The sequence below is a fragment of the Zootermopsis nevadensis genome, unplaced genomic scaffold (assembly GCF_977971745.1).
Source record: "Zootermopsis nevadensis isolate Lab colony 2312 unplaced genomic scaffold, Znev_1.0 Znev_ptg000013l, whole genome shotgun sequence".
NCBI lineage: Eukaryota > Metazoa > Arthropoda > Insecta > Blattodea > Termopsidae > Zootermopsis > Zootermopsis nevadensis.
In genome coordinates, this window is record NW_028259145.1 from 138,741 (window position 1) to 158,504 (window position 19,764).

The 19,764-nt window shown below is 40.8% G+C and overlaps 2 protein-coding genes across 3 annotated transcripts; both read right to left on the bottom strand.

Moving 5' to 3' along the window:
* Window positions 1–1,409: 1,409 nt before the first annotated feature.
* LOC110832268 (transient receptor potential cation channel protein painless) lies at window positions 1,410–10,477 on the bottom strand. 2 transcript variants are annotated; one of them, XM_022069105.2, is made up of 2 exons: window positions 10,296–10,477; window positions 1,410–5,381 (listed from the first exon to the last, which is right to left on the bottom strand). In XM_022069105.2, exon 2 carries the CDS (start codon window positions 5,371–5,373, stop codon window positions 2,377–2,379), a length of 2,997 nt encoding a protein of 998 aa, XP_021924797.2. In that variant the 5' UTR covers window positions 5,374–5,381; window positions 10,296–10,477; the 3' UTR covers window positions 1,410–2,376. The 2 variants fall into 2 exon arrangements, with proteins under 2 accessions (XP_021924797.2, XP_021924798.2); XM_022069106.2 differs by lacking the exon at window positions 10,296–10,477 and adding an exon at window positions 9,201–9,323.
* Window positions 10,478–14,147: 3,670 nt separating this feature from the next.
* LOC147873826 (uncharacterized) lies at window positions 14,148–19,273 on the bottom strand. The gene is made up of 4 exons (XM_087348328.1): window positions 19,030–19,273; window positions 18,540–18,692; window positions 16,329–16,495; window positions 14,148–15,309 (listed from the first exon to the last, which is right to left on the bottom strand). The coding sequence occupies exons 1-4, from the start codon at window positions 19,168–19,170 to the stop codon at window positions 14,523–14,525; spliced, it is 1,248 nt and encodes a 415-aa protein (XP_087204454.1). The 5' UTR covers window positions 19,171–19,273; the 3' UTR covers window positions 14,148–14,522.
* Window positions 19,274–19,764: the final 491 nt, after the last annotated feature.

Here is a 19,764-nt window from a genome sequence, read left to right on the forward strand (position 1 = left end):
TGGGAAATCTTACTTACGCAGATAACCAGTCCGAGTGGCCAAATTTCTCAGTATACACGACTTTATTACGTAAATTCCCACCGCAAAGATTAAAGCAATGGCTTTTCAAGGTGCGGGCCTTATTTGCAGCAAAATTTGGCCTATAAGCAATCAAGATGTAAGGAGGAACGAAATTCACATGAACAGCATTCCGTAATCACCTAGACCATAAAATGACGGTTATTGCCTCATTAGAGGATTTTATAAAAAATTAAAATATTTCAAGTTTACGTTCTCTACATTTTTATAATCTGTCCTCATGCCAAGAGCAGCGCACAAATGGTACTGGTTTCCACAAAGAACGGAACATGAGCTGAAGCTTTCGTGGCGACCATGACCACAGTACCCTGAGGATGAGGGCAAGCGTGGTTCTCAAAACGTTGGTGTTCTTTTCATTAAGCCACCTCATATGGTTGCTTGCGGATTCCCACTTTTTGAGTAGGAGGAAGGATTATGTCTCTCAGCTACTGAATAGTAAATTTCGGTGATATGAGCCTAGTCCTTTTGAGATTGAAATCATTACTGCAAAAGTTGAAAAAGGTATAAATCAGAAGGTAATGATCAAATTCCAGCAGAACTGATCCAAGTGGGAGGCAAAATAAAAGGGACCAGTCAGCTTCTGGTCTACGCTGATCTGCCGTGTCCTGCACGTAGCACGTTAGCAATTTACATGTCGGTACGACTGCGCCAACAGAAAACTACAAACTCGCTTTATTTCATTCATTCTGAGTTTATAAGAGTTACAGGGGTGTAAATCTGGCTGATATTATGGACATCCCTCACCAAAATGAGCCAAGAGATATAATTCTTGAACCTTCCATAAATGCATTTTTGAAGCCATAGATGAAGGATGAGGCAATGTTTATGAATTTTTGAAGTTCTTTCAGTTTTTGAGTCTGCTGCAGTAATAAAATGAAAATTCTATTTCAGACCCTCCAAAGGAAAGGAATAACAAAATATACCTGGGTCAAAAGATGGCTCCTTCTGTCTGTCCGTCTGTTCAATGAAGATACCAGTGAATAGAATGTTTCTCTAGAAAAACATTATCCATTAGTCAGAAAAAATAAAATAAAATAATAAGTCTGGAGTTCTACTGATAAGTGGTTATGCAGAGGCAGAAGATGTTCAAAATGATCTCGTAAATGCTGTGAGTTAAGGCAGATCTGAATGTCAACAATTCATTTGGCAAATTATTATCTTGTCAAGTCTGACGTGTGCCAAAATCTGGACACTTTCCAGTGACTTAAAGGCATCACGAAATAAACAGCACCACAGGCGGTGGTTCATTCTTTTGGAAATGGCAGGAAAGTTAATTCATTGCAGCTCCAACTTTGATAGAGACTGCAAAATATTAGGTCTGAATGCTGCTGTGATTTTGGAATACAGTAATGTATTTATTTGTGTCACAACTGAAACTTCCATACCGTCTGTACTTTGATAACTTTCTTACTTCTCTATATCTTGTGGAAGAGAAAGAGAACAATGAAATGGCTGATGCAGACCAGAGCAAAGAGAACATGAAGCAACTAATCTGCATTCTTAACCTTTTTAAACTTTTGCTGGAAAACATAACCTCACTTTCCTTACAGAACTTCTTCACGCTCACAAATCTTCTCTCACGTATTTCCAGTTTCTCATGTTTCTGTTCTACAATTTGACAAACTTCCTTCGGTCACTTCCGGTTGTAGGTAAGTAATGTCTTCATTTTCCCTTCTCCAATTTCTCACCGTCAAAATGTCGTGACAACAGCGTTGCATTCCTTGCCTCAACGCGTTCCGTGTTGGATCATCCACGTGGTGAAATGATATTCACGTACGAAGAGTGTAGTTGTTCGGCAGCCACCGTCCCTGAATTCGGACTCTGAAGACAAAGACAACTCTAAAAATATTACAATAAAACATTTTCTAATGCAGCTGACAGCCTAAAAATCTTCTTTGTCTTGATCCGTCAGTTTGTGGCAAGCATAATTACTGTGTTGTTACTTTCATAAATGATATTACAAATATGTATATTATTTGCTTGTCTTTTCTCAGTAATGTTATGTCAAAATTTGCAGCGCACTACGTACACGCTGCTCAGGCTGGACATGGCAAGTACATTTTTATAAGTTGTCAGTAAGCAGACTAAGAGCAACCCATATCAAACTTTTATAGACTCAACATAAAAGTCAGATTCATTATGAAGTCATATTAAAGTACATTTTACATTCATCTGCAATAAATGCTGAAATTTAAGCGTTGGAACTCGGTCACCTCGTGTTTTCACAACAAAATTCAGTGCTGATTTTGAAAGGTGAAATAAGAAAATGAACTGCATGAAGAAGGTGGTCGACGTTATTCACTCTTTTAAACCTCTTTCAGAAGAACTGGATTCAAGAAGGTTATCCAAAATTCTTTTTAACATAACCTGACTTTCCTCCCAGGACTTCTCCATGCTATCGAGTCTCCTCTCAAATTTTTCCAGTTTCTTTTCTACAACCTGGCAAAGTTCTTTTAATTGTTTCTGGTTGTGGGTAGGCAATGTCTTAAATTGCTCCATCTCTGAATTCTTTTTACGATCACTTATTATATCCATCGCTCTTTTCAGAATTCCAGAATCAAGCTTACAGCCCCCACAGCCATTTAGACAACATTGGCTCGTCCCTTCTTCAACTTCATTGCGCTTCTTTTGATGGCTGGTGAAGACAATTCTCGACCCTTGATTGGGGAGAACTCGTATCTCGTTATTTGGGACCTTGTCCGGAAAGAGACGTGCTCTACTACCGACAGATTTGAAAGAGCAGCCACCAGCTGGCCAACAACAACAGAGACGTTTGAGAGTAGCCACAAATGGAAATGAAGAACTTTGGAACAAGGTTTCAATGTACGACATGAGCTTCACTCGTGAGATGTAACTCACTACTTCGGCATCATCCCTTATGGCTTGAGTATCGCTCACAGCCAAGCCATTTAGGAGATTGAACAGCACCATGGCAATAAGGAATATAAAGAGCACGAAAACAACGTGACTTGTACCAGGAAATGACACAAAAGGAATAGAAGATGCGTCAAATTCTCCAGTCAGCATAACGACCGTTTTGAATACTGACATTCCAGGGTCTAGGAAGAAGTTCTCGCTGGAGTCGCCTTCTTCGCCGCATTGCATTGCACCACCACAGTCGCGGAATAATGTGTAGAAACTGAGAGCGAAAGCGATGATGAGGATGGCATACCAAGCGAGGAATTTGAGGAAGTTCCATGAAACTGTCTTGAACATCTCAATGTTGGTTGAGAGACTTGGATGACGCCCTATGAGGAGTACCAACTCAGCCCATGAGAACAAGATTGCTATAGCAGAAATGTGTGGCCTTGCGCTGCCACGAACCCAGTCACAAGACAGGATGGCAGCACTGGTTATAATTAGGAAAAATTCCAGATAATTCTCAGGACTACAAAGGTATTTTGATGGGAACGCGACAAACTGGAACATTTCTCTCAGTACCAGTAAAATCAGGAAAACTATCAAGACAGCCCACCAGAAGTCAGAAGCATCACTTTTAACAAATGCCAACATTTCTCCAGCGGGTCCTTCGGTCACGCTACTGCTCACAGCGCTGGTGTTGCGTGAATCTTCATTTGCAACCTTTATGTGAGTTTTGTCGTAGCTCAGCAGAATGTAAAATGTCAGCAGTGCCACAAAGAGGATATAGAAAATGAGATTAATATAAAAGAAAATACGAATGTGGTGCCACTTGAGGTTTAAGAAGCTGGTAAACACCGGATGTTTGAGGAGATATCTCAAGTCTCGAGATCGGCTGATGTACAGGAGAGGTTCGGTCTCTGTACTTGTTGTTGCCGCGGAAATGTTTTGATGTGGCGGTGGCCTATTTGGGCTCTGAGTGTCATCAGGTAGCAAATTCATTTCTACATCAGAATTTTGTTGCTCCTGCGCGCTACTCTCTTCTGCTGGTGGAACAAGAAATTTATAAGAGAATGTGACCTCATACTTGTCTTCTCTGGGGAACTCGCCATTTGTGCTCAGACAATCATTCAGGAAAGTTTCCAACAAATGTGGCGACATACTGGCTAATGGTGGTTCGCCAAAAACATTCTTAATGCCAATGTAAGCACCGTGCTTCAGTAACGTCAGGGCAGCGTCGTCATCTTTATTTTTCGCAGCGTAGTGCAAGGCTGTGTTCCCTTTCTGATCTGCAGCATTGATATTTATTTTAAGGCGTGGAAGATGTTCCAGAAGTAGATCAAGACACGCTTTGTAGCCTCTATGAACCGCGGAAGTATCTTCCCACAACGAATTCAAGACGGCGTGTAATGCTGTTCTTTTATCATCATTAGCAGCTTTAAAATCCACGCCTTCAAGCCGCAAGAAGAGTTTGAGAACACCCGGGTGTCCCCCATAACAAGCAAGTAAGGCAGGAGGACGAGACTCTGTTGGACACGTTGCATTTTTATTGACGTTTGCCTGCAACAAAGCGCTCGTTGCACTCTCCAGTCCATTCTCTGCACAGTACTGCAGGAATGTACGGCTCCCGTCATTCTCTTCCAACTGGCAAAGGGGTAGATCCTTAATGGCAGCGATGAACAGGTCACATTTGCGTTGATACAAATACTGGAAGAGGACGCTCTTATCTACAGCTCCCTTTTCTTTCTGAGCTCTTCCTTGTTCTGGCAATAATTTAGCCAACTCTGGGTATTTCTCAAGTATAGTTTCTCTAGCATTCTTCCCATTTGCTGCTCTCAGTGTGTCGATATCTAAATCGTCTCCAGCCTGCTCCAGAATCGTCTCCACAATCTCTTTAGCACCAAAATAAGCTGCATTATGAATAGCAGTGTAGCTTTTCCTGTTACCAATGTTCAGATCGATTCCATCTTGATTCATTAGAAGCTGAATACAATATTTGCATTTATTTACATCTGTGGATGAATCCTCACACTTTTGTTTAGCTAATATATGTAACGGAGTATTCCCAAAGTTGTCCTGAATGTTGATATTTGTGCGTGAAGATGAGAGAAGGACCTTGAGAACTTCACCTCTAGCAGATTCCGCTGCCACGTGGATGGGCGCCTTCTTATGGATGCCATTCATGTTGTTGGGATCGGCCTTGGCCTTAAGCAGAGCTTCGGCCCACTGAGCTCCATCCTCCTCCTTGCAGGCAAGGTACAGACAGGTGGCAAGGTGGGGGTCATCATACCAGTAGTCAGGCGACACGACTTCCTGCTCCAGGAGGCTGCAGAACGTGCGGTAGTCCCTGGATATCCAGGCATCCAGCAGTTGGATGTGCGGGTCTGGAGTGCACAGAGTCCCCACTTGGGTGAGCTGCACCTTATCACCTGACATGCCAGTGACTGCAACAAGGACACAAGGCCTGTGAGCGATGTTATTGGCTAGTCAGTATCGCGCATGACGGCTTTATGATTGAGTATTCAAAAAGTGTTGAATACAGCTTTTTAGAAAATACACTAAATATTATCAAATTAAAGTACTTTACTCACAGCCCGAACATGCCTCTAAACAGGCCACGACCCCCTCCTTCCCACACTCTCGAATTCATAACCAATCTCAATCAATATTATTTTATTAATACTGTTGATGCAACGGAACCGAAGTGCTGCACACATTAGGCATCGCTCGCAACCAGCACGCGCGTTATTTGTGTAGCGTAATTCAATAAATAAAGACAGTGCACGCATTCGCGTTAAGTTCAACTAATTTCAAAAACTTTCTTTAGGGTAACTGCAAAGACATTGAAAAATGATTCAGACAACTGGGCAGTGAATCATAAACATTTTTGTATTAAACGTCAGACATTTAGAGCCAATTATCCCTAAAAACTAAGCGATCTGTGTATCTAATTGAAAGTGTTTACCAGAACGAGTTAGATGGTCTAGAGACGCCCCAGAATACGGTGAACGGAAGTGGTCACTTAACAGTTAAGGAATTCGCCAGATCTTGTTCACTGTTGCTTATTATCTTGAGATTAATTATAATTGTGTTTCTTAATTCTGGACGAGGTAATATTATGTTACGTGTTGCGAAATTTATTTTTCGTGTTGCGTGACAGCGTTTGAGTTATAACTCTTAAGAGACGGGCAACTAATGATCCCATCAAGAAACGGATGTGTACGTCCAAAAGCAATAAGCTACCCACTTTCTGAGGGGCCAGAACCCTAACACCAGCTGGTCACAATCGTCCGGGCTCCACGCCTTTATTTTTAGTACAAATAAATGCAAAGAACACGGAAGGCCAGGAACATAAAACGAACTGAAACTGTTCTCACACGGGCAAAATAGCGAGCACAGACGCACCGCGACCTCTGCAATTCTGTTGCTGACACTTCAAATCCGCGAAGTGTTACCTCCATAATCTCCATACGCCTAACTCAACTCCTCACGTCAGTACATCATTCTGTAGCTCTCTCTGTCCTCACCCCTATTCTGTATGTGAGACTGGAATGAAGATTGAGTCATTATGTTCCTCCGAAACTCTGGCACCTACCGACGAGTGAACGCGGCGCCAACTCAAGCTGTGGACACGTGGCAGCTGGCGTGTCTGCGCGGAAACACGAGGTCAGGTAAGAAGGCGATGACGCACTTAATAGACATGTGGCTGGGTTCAAAACGGCCATGCTGACATTTGCATAAACACCGTGCACCGTAAATGAGGGCTCGATAAAGAACGGAATGTCAGAGCCTTGCTTCTGAACCGATTCCTTGGTCCAGGATCCACATTTTAACTTGACCCACGCGGACTAGGTCTTCCCTTGAGGTGTTCCAAGCGTCACATAAGCTTGCTCACCTCCTCCTCCTCCTCCTCCTATATTTCATAGTACAAGCAATACGTGAGAGGCCTCTGATTTATAAAACTTCTCGAGTCTTGCGACTTCCTCAACATTCCGCTTTGAAAAACCTGCAATCTACATCTTTCGATTGTGGCAAGACAGAAAGTTTCACCCAAATGCAAACTGTCGCAGTGGCTGTGCCTGAGTAAAATCGGGCGACTGTATAGTGCACGTACTGCAACTCACACGCAATTTTAGCCTGAAGCCTCCAAGAGATTTGTCGCGATTTGCTCCCAGCAGTTCTGCAAACGGAATCAGAACATTGGGAGTTCCGTGGTTTTACGATCCTGTACCAACATTTGGGTTCACGTGGCATCAACTGAACCAGAGGATCAACATTAATAATCAATAAGTGGAGTCTGCACGAATTCTTCCAAATCATCGTTGAGGTCCAAACCATCAAATGAGACGACTGAGGTTGAAACAAAGTCGTTAAACAATGTAAGAAATTACACATGTCCTAACCGAAGGTATTATTTAGAAATTCGAACGGAGGGACTGGGGAAAATCACAACGTTCAGACCGGATATGCTGCCAACAGCTAAAATATATTTTGCGTAAGTTCGTGAAGTGAATCCAGAACATCTTCAATAATTAATTTTACCATAAAGAATAATTTAATTACTTATTCTGGTATTTTGAATATCATAAAATTCTTCTAATTTTATAAGTTGCAAACTCAAAAGTACAGCTGGTACCATCGATTTTAAACAACGGACTGATTTGATTCCCACGCCATCAACGTTTCTCAAAGAGGTTTTCCCTTGCACTGACTGTGCGCTGTCTCATTAGTAATTCAATGCCATTTCCTGTTTTGTGTCGTTCCATAACAGCAAATTCAACGCTAGAAAAATGGCGATGCCAGACTTCGGGTTCTCTCAGCGGAGAGCACGAACATGACTTTGCTCCGTGGAGTGTGGCAGAAGTTTACCGACGTTTTAGAAGTCCTCACTGCCTCCATCATCATGGTGATGGAGGCAGCAAATACCTCTGAAACGTCGGTAAACATCTACACGGTGCAACAACCCAGAAGACAACCAAATTCGAAGGAACGTGTAAGGAAATGGCCGTTGCCACATTACAGGTATTATCACGGCATTTAGAACGCCTGAGGAAAACAACGAAGAGATGCAGGGCAGCCAGCATTAAAACGAATCTTCGGCAGACAAGGTGTTAGAGGTGTGAATTGGAGTCAACTGGCTCAACAAAGGGTCCAATGGCGTTGGATTCCACGAAAGCAGGACACTGCTATACCGACCGAATAACTGTAGCTGTTCAGGGAAGAAATTTTACCACGGAACTTTATTGTTGCGGGGGGCAAAGAGCATAAAATATTCCTTCTCCATGCCAGAGGGCAAATGACCAGAAACATAAGATTATCACGTTCGCAAGTTGTATAACCTGAAAAAAGTGGACGATTTCGACGAGGTAACTGGCTTTCCTGGCTGAAGACTTTCGTCATTTCCTTCAGTCCGTTACAATCGCACGAGATCGCAAGGCCGCCATGTTAGTATAACTGAAAACTAATGGCGTACTGATTACACCAGATTATGTAAAATCGAATTCGTAATATTTTGCTCAGTGTTCTCGAGTATTAATTTATTTAAATTTGTTGTTTAAAAAAGGAGGTTCAATGTCGATCCGAACGAGATCGGAAGATGGTCTGAAGCACTGAAATGATTAAGACAAAAGCATGAATTATTACGAGGGCTACCCCTGACTGTCGCTGTCCGTCTTGAACTGGAGAAGTTCGCCCAGCGTTACGAAGCACAAGACAGGCCGTGAGATCGCCGACTCTCATAACCTGGCATTCGGTAGAGACTGATATTAGCACCGGCACAAATCCATCGAGTTACCGCTGCAGGGACGGACGGACTCTTTCAACACACGAAATTAACAAATAAATGTATGTCAAAACAGTGAAGAACGGAGCCCGTCTTAAAGGCGTACTTAAAAATCTTTAGGATCCTCTCTTCCCCCAGACTAAACGTCGAAACAGCGATAAAAGAATTTATTGGCAATCAAACATAAGGACAGAGCATTCAAAGAATTTAACGAGTCAGCGTTCATAACAAACTCGAAGGCAACTTTCTTGGTAGAACCTTAAAATACATAGGCCGTAGAATGTCTACTCCCACTTCATCTAAAATGACTCCCCCAAAGGATATCGGTGACATAGAGCAACGAATTCATGAGCGATGTTGATTAAGATCAAGGGACTTTCATCGCCCTGATGAAGGAGGCAGTATGACCTCTGAAACGTTGGTTAACATCGACCATACTACACAGCGCAACAACCCAGAAGACAGAAATCTTCATACTCACCGCTGTGAAAACCTCAAATCTTTCAAAATACTTGTTCCGGAAATGTCCACTTAATATTCTATGGTCGCAGAGGACAATCGGATGCACATATTTGGGTGCGAGTGCCTTCCTTACTGAGCGTGTAAATAAATAAACACTAACCGGATAGCGTTACGCGTAAATGGCTGGGCGTTGGAAGGGTGTGGTAAGATTACTTGAGATAAAAGTATCATTTGTGCGCATGCCTTCATGAAGATGTACAGAGGAAACGTAGAAAGCCTTCCACGTATTCTAAACCTAAGACGGCAAATGAACGACGTTTAGCTGTCGAGACACAATTTACAAAACACCCAGAAAACTGTTCACTGTACAAACATTTGGAACACTGAATAAAATAGACTTTCGGATCTACAACGCGTACCTGAAATATTTTCCGGTAAGGTGAATGTCACACAAATACACGAAAGATTTATGTCTTGAAAAGTATATCTGCACATGGGATAAATTAACACACGGGCCACTGACTACGGAAGATTGCAAAGAAAATGTTTGTAAAATATCTACTCCGGAACTGTTCCTATAATTGGTGAAAGAGATACGAATTCTGAGACGCAGTGGAATACAAGAGAACGGATGTTCGACATTTCTCTCTCAAGCGCCATAAAACAGACGAATTAAATATTTACATCCCTCAGCATGAATCATAAAAATATAGTCTCAACAGACTGGCAGCAAATCTGGCCAAGGCACCCGGAAACAGTTGCCTTAATTATCGAGCGGTTTATGGGGCAGTGTTGTCAACTCAAGCCAGCGAAGTTAATCTGCTACAACTCGGACAAATCGTCCTGAGTGGATCTGATGTGATGTCAAAGTACCTAACAGTCGGCCGGTCAAGCTATCCATTTGTTTTAAATCCATAAAAGCTGCAAGTTGCCACAAAAATATACAACAGCACATAAATGGATATTTGTCCGCCGTGTGGTATTCTGGAAATAATACATTTCGGAACCCAGATGCGCGTCTGTCTTCAGTTAATTACAACGCTACTTTTCATATAATTGTTCGTGCAGTAAAATCTCGGTCACCTTCAAAATACCGCTCTCATCACATGCATACCTGTAAATTGTTACGACTTGTTGATTCTTCACTCTTCACTGTTACAAAATCAGATAAAAAGTAGTTGCATTTCAGATGGTCCGCTCCTTTCTGTGCTACGGATGTAATCCTGACCGATGAGATCTGTCCACAACGAAACACACGAACCCACTTCAACAGCTGCGTGCACTAAACTGGTACTGAGATGCACAGTGACGCATCATTCATTCCAGTCCACAGATAAAACTACCAGTCAGTCCCTCATTGGAACCGGAACTGGAGGGGGCAGGGCGGAGGGATACAATTCAAGGACGACGCGCTGTTAATGCTCTAAGTTTAAATGCTTACACCTTCCCACGTTGGCTTCCAGGGCCGATAATTTAGGGCGTAGTGCTCTGGAGCGTAGGAGAGCCCCAGAAAGCGTATGTACCAGGGATCGAAGTCCAATTTTTAGATCCTTAGCCACTTATTTTGTTATCCCGTCTCAACTTCTCAGCAGTTATGTAAAACATAAATAACACTGTGAAAATGAAATATGTGAACTTTTAATTTGGTTCTGGGCTTTTTTCCTCTTTTGTAAACGAAGTTCTTTGTTCCACAGAGACCTCATCATAATAGGTGGTAAAGACAGTGGAAGGGAATTAGTAAACAAGAGACAGACCTCATAATTTGATTCATTCCAAAAATTGACTAGATGTCTATGTGAAATCTAGATTGGGGTTCAGAGATTCAAAAAGATCACTGACAACCAACGGACTGGTGCAAAAAAGTTACATGACATTGTGTGATATTAATCCAACTGAATTGAACTGAGCGATCAATAAACATTTGATCATCCTGTGTGTGGACCACGTCAACTAATACGTCCTCAAAATATATACTGCAAAACTGTGATGTAAAAACTACGGATCAGAATTGAAATAAATACATCAATTTCTTTAAAACCTTCTTCTTCTATGGCTCTCTGGTCTGTATTCGGTCCATGGCCTCCTCAATTCTCCTCTTCCATTCGGTCCTATTGTTAGGTCCCCCCACTTAATGGTACCTGCACCTTGTTGTGGTGGTGGGGCTGAGGACCTCAGTGACCCCAAGAGCTACTGGTAGGGCCTCCGTAGCCAGATTCGTCGAGGGGGAGAGGTCAGACTAAGACAGGTACCCTGGTCCTCCAGGTCGGGGTTGGTCGCAGGGCTAACAACCTTGCACCATTGCATTTTCAAAAGCAAATAATGTATGGTTCTTTAAAATTACTGTTCTCAATACCAGGCCACAGAATAATTAGTAAAAATTATATAATCTCACCTTCAAACACATTTACGTGTGTTAGCTTCTTTAAATGTAACCTATATTGCAGTCCATAGCGGCAAACATGTCCGACTTTTTTCCTATTCAGAATGGTCCAAAACAAGGAGATGCTTTATTGCCATTGCTTTAGAAAATGCCCAAGAAACTCAGACGGGACGCAAAATAAAAGGGACACATCAGCTTCTGGTCTACGCTGATGATGTAAATCTGTTGGGGGTAACATAAATACCACAAAAAAAAAAACATGGGAGCTCAAATTGATGCTAGTAACAAGGTAGGTCTAGAAGTAAACGGAGTATATGTGGATATATCGTCACCGGACGGCAGGGAAAAGTTGTAACATGAAGATAGCTAATGAATCCTTTAAAAATGTGGCAAAGTTCGGGTATTTGGGAGCAACAAATCAAAATTTGATTAAAGAGGAAATTAAGAGCAGATTAAATTTGGGTAATGCTTCAGTTCAGAACCTTTTGTCTTTTCGATTGCCGTCTAGAATGAATGGGGTGGTATGGACTGGATTCATCTGGCTCAGGAAAGGGACCAGTGACAGGCTCTTGCGAACACAATAATGAACCTTCGGGAATTTCTTGAGTGGCTGAGCAGGGAAGACTCGGCTCCAATCCATTTAGTAGTGAGTGAAATTAAGGTAATGGAAATAGGTGCAGAAGACTCCATTTTGTATCATGATTTCATAATATTCATCCATTTTGTTTTAAAGCTACATGGACTTTGTAGGATCACTCATTCTTCGTTAATAGGGCGGTCTTTGAGCGTCTGAAGGCCTTCTTCAGTTGCTGATACTGCTTCAGTTTGTACAATCTTTCAGGACCGCAAGTATGTTCATCACCACCTTCAATATCAATAAAATGAGTGCAAGGTGTTTCCAGAATTTCAGCCTGGAGAAATAGCCCTTCTTATCTGGTTCCTGGTGAAAAGACATGAGAGGAATGTGGCAACTTCATTACTTAATCTCCGTCTGTGTCATTTCGGTCGCTAACTACAGATCTTAGTTTTAGGTCAGATATGTTTTTTAAAAATTGTTGGGTATAGCCATTTATCTCTTTGTTCATTAGTTTGTAAATTTCGGGATAAAAAACTGAGCAAATATTCCAGTCAGTTACATGAAAAACGCGATCATTCAGTGCCCAGCTTTGTTTATGTCTCGTGCCACATGTCACTGTTGTGACAAACATCTTCATCATCAGAGCTGATGATTTTCTTACCTGCTTAATAAAATTTCAACATTCATGTCGCCATCACCATTACATTCACTCTGGGAAATATTACTACATTAATTACATAATTCTTCATCACACCAACGACTAGAAAAGACTTGAACTTTGGACTACCTCAAATTATTTATCACCTCCATTCAGAAATGGAAAGTCTAATAAGTGCATTAAGCGTGTCTGAAATTGTCGTATCTGTCACTACGGAGTAGAAGATAAAGGTACGACGCGCAAAGACTCCATATGTGTGATATGTCATTCACTCTTAAATGGTTAATATCTAATTACTGGTCAGCCATTGAATAAATTATACCAGAATTCATCAAAATACTTAAAAAAAAAAGAGTACTGACAACTTATCTCCTTGTAAGAGCCTAATTCTGAGACTTTACCGTTAAGCCACCTGACAAAGTAGAACTTCGATACAACTGAAAGTATTAAAAAGTAATTTAATATGAAACATTTTTTCTTGCTTCTTCTGAATAAAACTTTTGTTATTATACGCCACATTTCATATTCTTCTAAACGCACGACAGACGACGGACGATGAAAGTCCGAGCCCTTTTACACAAGCAAAATTAATGTAAACAAATATTCACACGTCCGAAAATAAGATATTTTAAAGTGAGATATGAGGTTGTCATGGTTATAAGCGCAAACATGTACGTCTTCTTGGATAGAGTACTACATAGTTTGGTAAATAGTGACCGACGTTTTGGTTTAAGAGGAGATTACTGCCTCCATCAGCAGCGTCATGATCATGGAGGCAGTAAGCCCCACTGAAACATAAGTCAGTATCTATTAGACTACGTGGTGCTATATCTCAGAAGCGAGCCACATCAACTTTTCTGAATTCGCATTTTGTGCAAGTTTCTGTTTTCAGGAGAACTCAGTCAGTGTACCGGCTGCATGAGTGGGGTTTGATTTCCAGCATTGGCAGGCCCCTCTTCACCAAGAGACTTGCCCAGCCTCCTACACTATGGATAACCAAAAATTTTTCTTCAGGAGCTTGGCAGTGGGAGGATGGAGCTGATCGGTCAACTGTGTCCAGGCTGCATGGACACTGCATCCACCCTTATTGTGTTGAGATTATGCTAAATACCAATTTCAGTTTTACTTTTATAAAGTGTAACAGTGTTTATGAAACACGGCTTAATTAATATCTGCAATTCCAGACAGCGTTAATATTTGACATATTTTATTACAGCTAAAAAATCCTATTATGTAAATAGCAACTTATTTATTTTTGTATTCTTTTAGTATTTAATAATGTGTGCTAAACATTTGTACTTCCCCATCTTGCAATTCGCACAGCTGGCGGAGTAGTGAGGACATCCATGTCCCAGAAACTTAATTTATTTTGTAACTGCTCAAGCACAATATATAACCACAAATTTTCAATTTGGGTGATCACGTCTCACATTAATATGATCCAAAGGATTCATTTATATTTTTTTAAATAAACGTGTCTACATGAGCTAGTAGAAATCAGATTTGTACACTGTAATTTATACTGAGAAAGGTGAGACAAATAAGATATCAGTCATTAGAAAGCCCACCGCTGTGTACCGGCATGTGAACAAGAAAATGCCGAGAACCACTGAAGTTCTTATTTTTTTATTTCCTTTCAATCCCTTCTTAGAAATGACAGCTGCTTTGCAGTCCTAAGTCCCTTAACACTGTCATCTTTGCAGCAGAAGCAAAAGCAAAGGAAGTGTTACATGAGGCTGTGTATCTTCATGTGCCGCTTTACATGACTGCGCTCAGAGAAACTCTTGCTACAAAGCTCGCACTGGTGCGGTTTCTCCCCAGTGTGAATATTCATGTGAATTTTTAACGTCTTGCGGTATGCAAAGCTCTTGCCACACAGGAGGCAGGGAAATGGCCGTTCCCCAGAATGCACTTTTAGGTGTTCCTTAAGAGTGGAGCGTTGTGTAAACCGTTTAGAGCACTGAGTGCACTGGAAAGGACGTTCATGCGAGTGAATGTTAAGGTGGTCCTTGAGATTACCCCGAAGAGCAAAGCACTTTCCACAGACTTGACAAGCATGTGGTTTCTCTCCTGTATGAAGCATTTCATGAATCTTCAAATTACCTTTCTGAGCAAAACTCTTCCCACATTCTTGGCATAAGAAACGTTTTTTACCTGAATGAACATTCTCATGTTCCCGTAGAGCACTACGAACTGAAAAGCGCTTGGCGCACAGTGGACATGCAAACGGACGCTCGCCAGAATGCGTGCGCTTGTGCCGAGCCAGGTTCGATGACGAGGGAAAGCTTTTCCCACAGCTGTCACAGATGTAAGGTCGTTCACCCGAATGAATACGTTTATGAATCTGAAGGTCTCCAGCCTGAGTGAACACTTTTTGGCAAACATCACACTGATGGGTGCGGTTTCCTGATCGCTTCTTCTTTGCGGTGCTCCTCTTTGCCGGCGGACTGACATCTTCTCCTAGACTTGAGCTGCCATGCTCTTCTGCTGAAGAGTTCACTTGTGAGTGCAACCTGACAATATGAAAGTATTTTAAAATTAACCACTTTCACACAGAATTCTTTTCTTCATGATACTGCCAGCTTGAGCGTGACGCGGGCTCGGCATACAGCTCATACCGCTAGTGTATACTGAAGAAGCTAGAAACACATACAGAGTTTTGGTAGGGAAATTTATAAAGTGACAAATTTCGGTGGTCAGAGACAAGGGTTAAGCAAGGGTGACTGCACCTAGTAAATCTCTGTAGGTGCATGTATGTGCCCCAGGGGTGGGCACAAGTTCAGTCATTGCGTAGCATGCATGCAAAGACCCACTGCTCACCAAGGCAGCTTTGTCATGGGTATAACTCAAACCTGTCTGGTTTGATGAACGGAACAGACAACCAACAGGACAATAAAATGGAGGGCAAAAAGGCAGCTCCTCCAACAAAATATTGAACAAAAGGCTTGTTACATATCATGGGGAAACACTACTGGATTATTAACAGATAAACACAACTAAAGAAGCTTTAATAGTGACAGAACAACCTATAGAAAGAACCTGTACCTTGGATTCATTGAGTCTTATATTATTGAATGCCACTTCTTCAACTGCACAGGTTACACAGCACTGAATGGTAGGGAAACAAGTGGGAGGATTCAGTTGTGGACTATTTTAAGTTTAAATGTGGAATACCTGAAAGGACTAAGGAAAACCATAAAAACACCGGTCACGAAGACTGGTCTCTAGTTCCAAGATTTAAATACAGGACTTGCGAAATATGGAGCAGGAATGCTAATCACTGAAAGTCAATAACGGAGTTTATCAGTTACACATTTAAATAAATCACAACTTCAAAATGGGATTGGTAATACCACATTTGGATTTTAAACGACAGAAGAAACAGGTCCCAGAAAATGGTGTCTAACTAACTAACTAACTAGATGGCTTACCGAACCCGAAGGTTCATCACCGAATTAACCAAAGCCCTCCACCGGAACCTGTCCTGGGCCAACAAAATCCAGAAAAATGTGTCAGTAAATGTTATACTTACGAATCATTTTCATCGTGTTTCAGATCTATGTCAATATCCAAACAGTCTGGTTCTTCATTTATCTCTACTTTCAGCTCATCTTTAGATTCGTCAATACTATCATCACCATCGTCATCATGAAAATTATCATTATCATCTTTAACGTCACCAGTCTTTTCACATTCATCCTGTAACAACACATTTACTGGTGAGCAATGCCCCTTGTACACCCACGGAAATAAATGTTAGGGTTGAACCTGGTACATGCATTTCTGAGAGTCATGCAGTATCTATAATAATGCCCGTGCATCTGAGTTGAACATGTTATTGAAGCTCTGATAATAAGATAATGGTATCGAGAGCCATCACAGGCTTTTGATTCCCTAACACACCTTCCTCAGAACATTATTGGTATCGGCAGACAACTTAGCGTGAGCGTGACATCACAAAACTAGGAAATTGATAGAGATTCTACTAGTAACTGAAAATGCATCTGATTATGTACTCAACTGCATGACCTTAACTCCTATCGAGAACTGAAACCCGAGATAAATGTCTTCAACGTGGTGCGGCCAAGACTGGCATCACGACCACTATGAACCACCCATGATGGTCACTCGTGGGCCGACTAGTCTGCCCATACTTATACCTCATACCAGGGTATTACAAATTAAATGGACTGTGCTGAGAACTGCAATACATGTGGAAAGGTGAAAGAGTCTTAATTTCATATTCATCACTGAAATGACTAATCACATAGAACATAACCTAAATGAAAGTTATAAATCATTCTGCAGCTGCATCGTAAGTGAAGGTGAGATGCCCTTTCTACGGACAGCGGGAGTATAAGTAAGCGAGCAGCAAGCTGGCAGCTGAATTGATAGTGAGGTTAAGTGGAAGGATGTGCTTGGAGCCAAACCCATTGCTTCAGTTGACGATATTAGTAAAAAGAAAGATCACACTGACACCGACTAAACAAATCTAACCTATCCCACTATTTTTAAGTACCTACATTAACACAGCAATGTTTCTACCAACGTGGTTGCAGCTTCAGAGTTTAGGACCATAAAAACTCTAAATACGCTTACACCCATAATAAATAATTTAATTTCAAAACCTTTTATTTATTTAATTTTACAAAACTCAACAACTAATTGGCAATGCAAAAGTCTTTCATTCACCTTTATGAACAATCCATCCAGCTGCCACATCAGGTAACATGTTGCGGTAGCACGCAGTTAAACCTCATAATTAAAGAAGGTGACTATCTTCTGCGTTGTAGCCCCATGAAGTCTGGTAGAAGTTTACCAATGTTTCAGAGATCATTGCTGCCTCCATCATCAAGGCAATAAGTGCCATGATAATGGAGTCAGCAAAGACCTTTGAAACATTTGTAAACTTATGTATAGAATGAAGCTTTCGAGGCAACTGAAACTGACGAAAAACTCTCGGGTTACGAGCCGTGTCAAGTGGCTGAATGGTGGATAAACCGAATCGGCAGGCAGAAGATGTGGTTTATTTGCCATTCAGACACGTGACGCGGCTTGTAACCCGAGAGTACTTCATCAATTTGTAAACTTTTACCAGACTCACGGTGCTACAAACCAGAAGACTCTTTGGACTCACTGAAATGAAAACCTCAAATCTTACTCATAATTTAAATCTGATCAGCAGTCTAACAATGGGAGTTTCAAACCACTACAACCAGACAATAATGGTTCACATTATTAGGCACACAATATACATTGTATATGGCAAGAAATAAAAATATATGTGATTTGGTATTAAAAAATAAATATATAAAACAGAAATAAAAATAAGAATATTAACAGTTAAATCCAGACTGCATGAAGGCAGAAAGTGGCCCTTGGTACCTTGGGGCCTGCATATGGCCAAGCTCCCCCCACTCCATAATATATACACCTCTTGTTATTTAGTCAATTTATAAGCACAAAATGTTGAAGTATGAATGTTCTGTTCTTTACCTGAACTGGCATTACCAGCGGTTATGCAACGTACCCGCAGAGTATAATTTTGTCAGAAGGAAGAATAATACTGACAACAAGATATTATAATAACTATTAAGAAATTTGATGCTTTATATAAATCTACAAATACATTAGAATATATCAGAATTACAACATTTCAGTTCCAGGATATTTTGAATATGCCTTTATAATGAGTGACAAATGTAATTTAACAGTACATGCAGGTTTAAAAAGTGATTTTCACCTTTACCAAAACCAACTCTGGTTTCGGCTTCACAGCAAACTGACGCAGTGCAGCATCTGAACTCTCACATTTCTGCTTGAAGGCATACCACCTATCCAGTTGACGAATACAATGACGACATACTCTCGAAGGAAGACCATCACCAGCCACAACCTAGTCAAAGTATTTAGGTTAAACAAGCATCAATTGTAAATCAATCCTCTACTTTCATAAATAAAGTCTTGAAGATTGTTCATAACATTCCTTATAAATGTAGGAATAATTTTACAATCAAAATCTTTTTTAATGAACACCAAAATTATATCAGGTTTGACAGTTCATGAATGTTTCACCATTACCATCAAGAAATTAATCAGTAATGCACAAGGTTGAGAATACTATGAATAATTATTAGAAACATCTTATCTTGTCCGCCACTTTTAAGATTACAAAAATCATTCGCCGAAACACATGATTACTACACATACATTAATCAAGTTTTCAAACTAACCTTAATAGAAACACACATCATTATTCTAACTGGCAACGGAACCGGTTGTTCCTTTGTTTGGGGTGATTCAAAGATGTGTACCATCACTCCCTCTTTCGACATACACAACCGGCATATTTTAAGTGGGTTGGTACTGCTCATCTTTCTAAAATATATATTAAAAATGCTAAAACAACAATTCCAAGCATTCACTTAAACACCACGGCCGCCATCCTTAATAACACACAGGCTTGTATCAAAGAGAAACGACAGGAATAAAATTTCCCTACAAACGAATTTTTCGATTTCTATACTATAATCTTTCCTGTATGCGAATAGGTTGTCAGATGTCATGCCATAAGTACTGCTATAACAACTTTTTTCCAAAGTGCGTATAATATATGGTTATGTAAAATCCAGACACACGTTCGTGTATACTTATGCGTGAATCAGTTCTTCTTCGACAGGTTTCTGTGTTGTGTACCTGAATCTAATGTATTAATCAATGTATATCAATTTAAAATCTCGAGTAGGTTTCAGATTTTAGAAACGTATAAAGATAACGAAAGTGTGGATATCAACAGGGAGTGGGAAAATGTCAGAAACTGGATCAAAATTTCAGCCAAAGAGAAACTGTGATACTACAGGAGAATGCAAAATAAACCATGGTTTTATGAAGAGCGTTCAAAATTAATAGATCGAAGATGGCAAACAAAATTTCAGTGGTTGCATGACCCAAAGAAAACGAATAAGGAT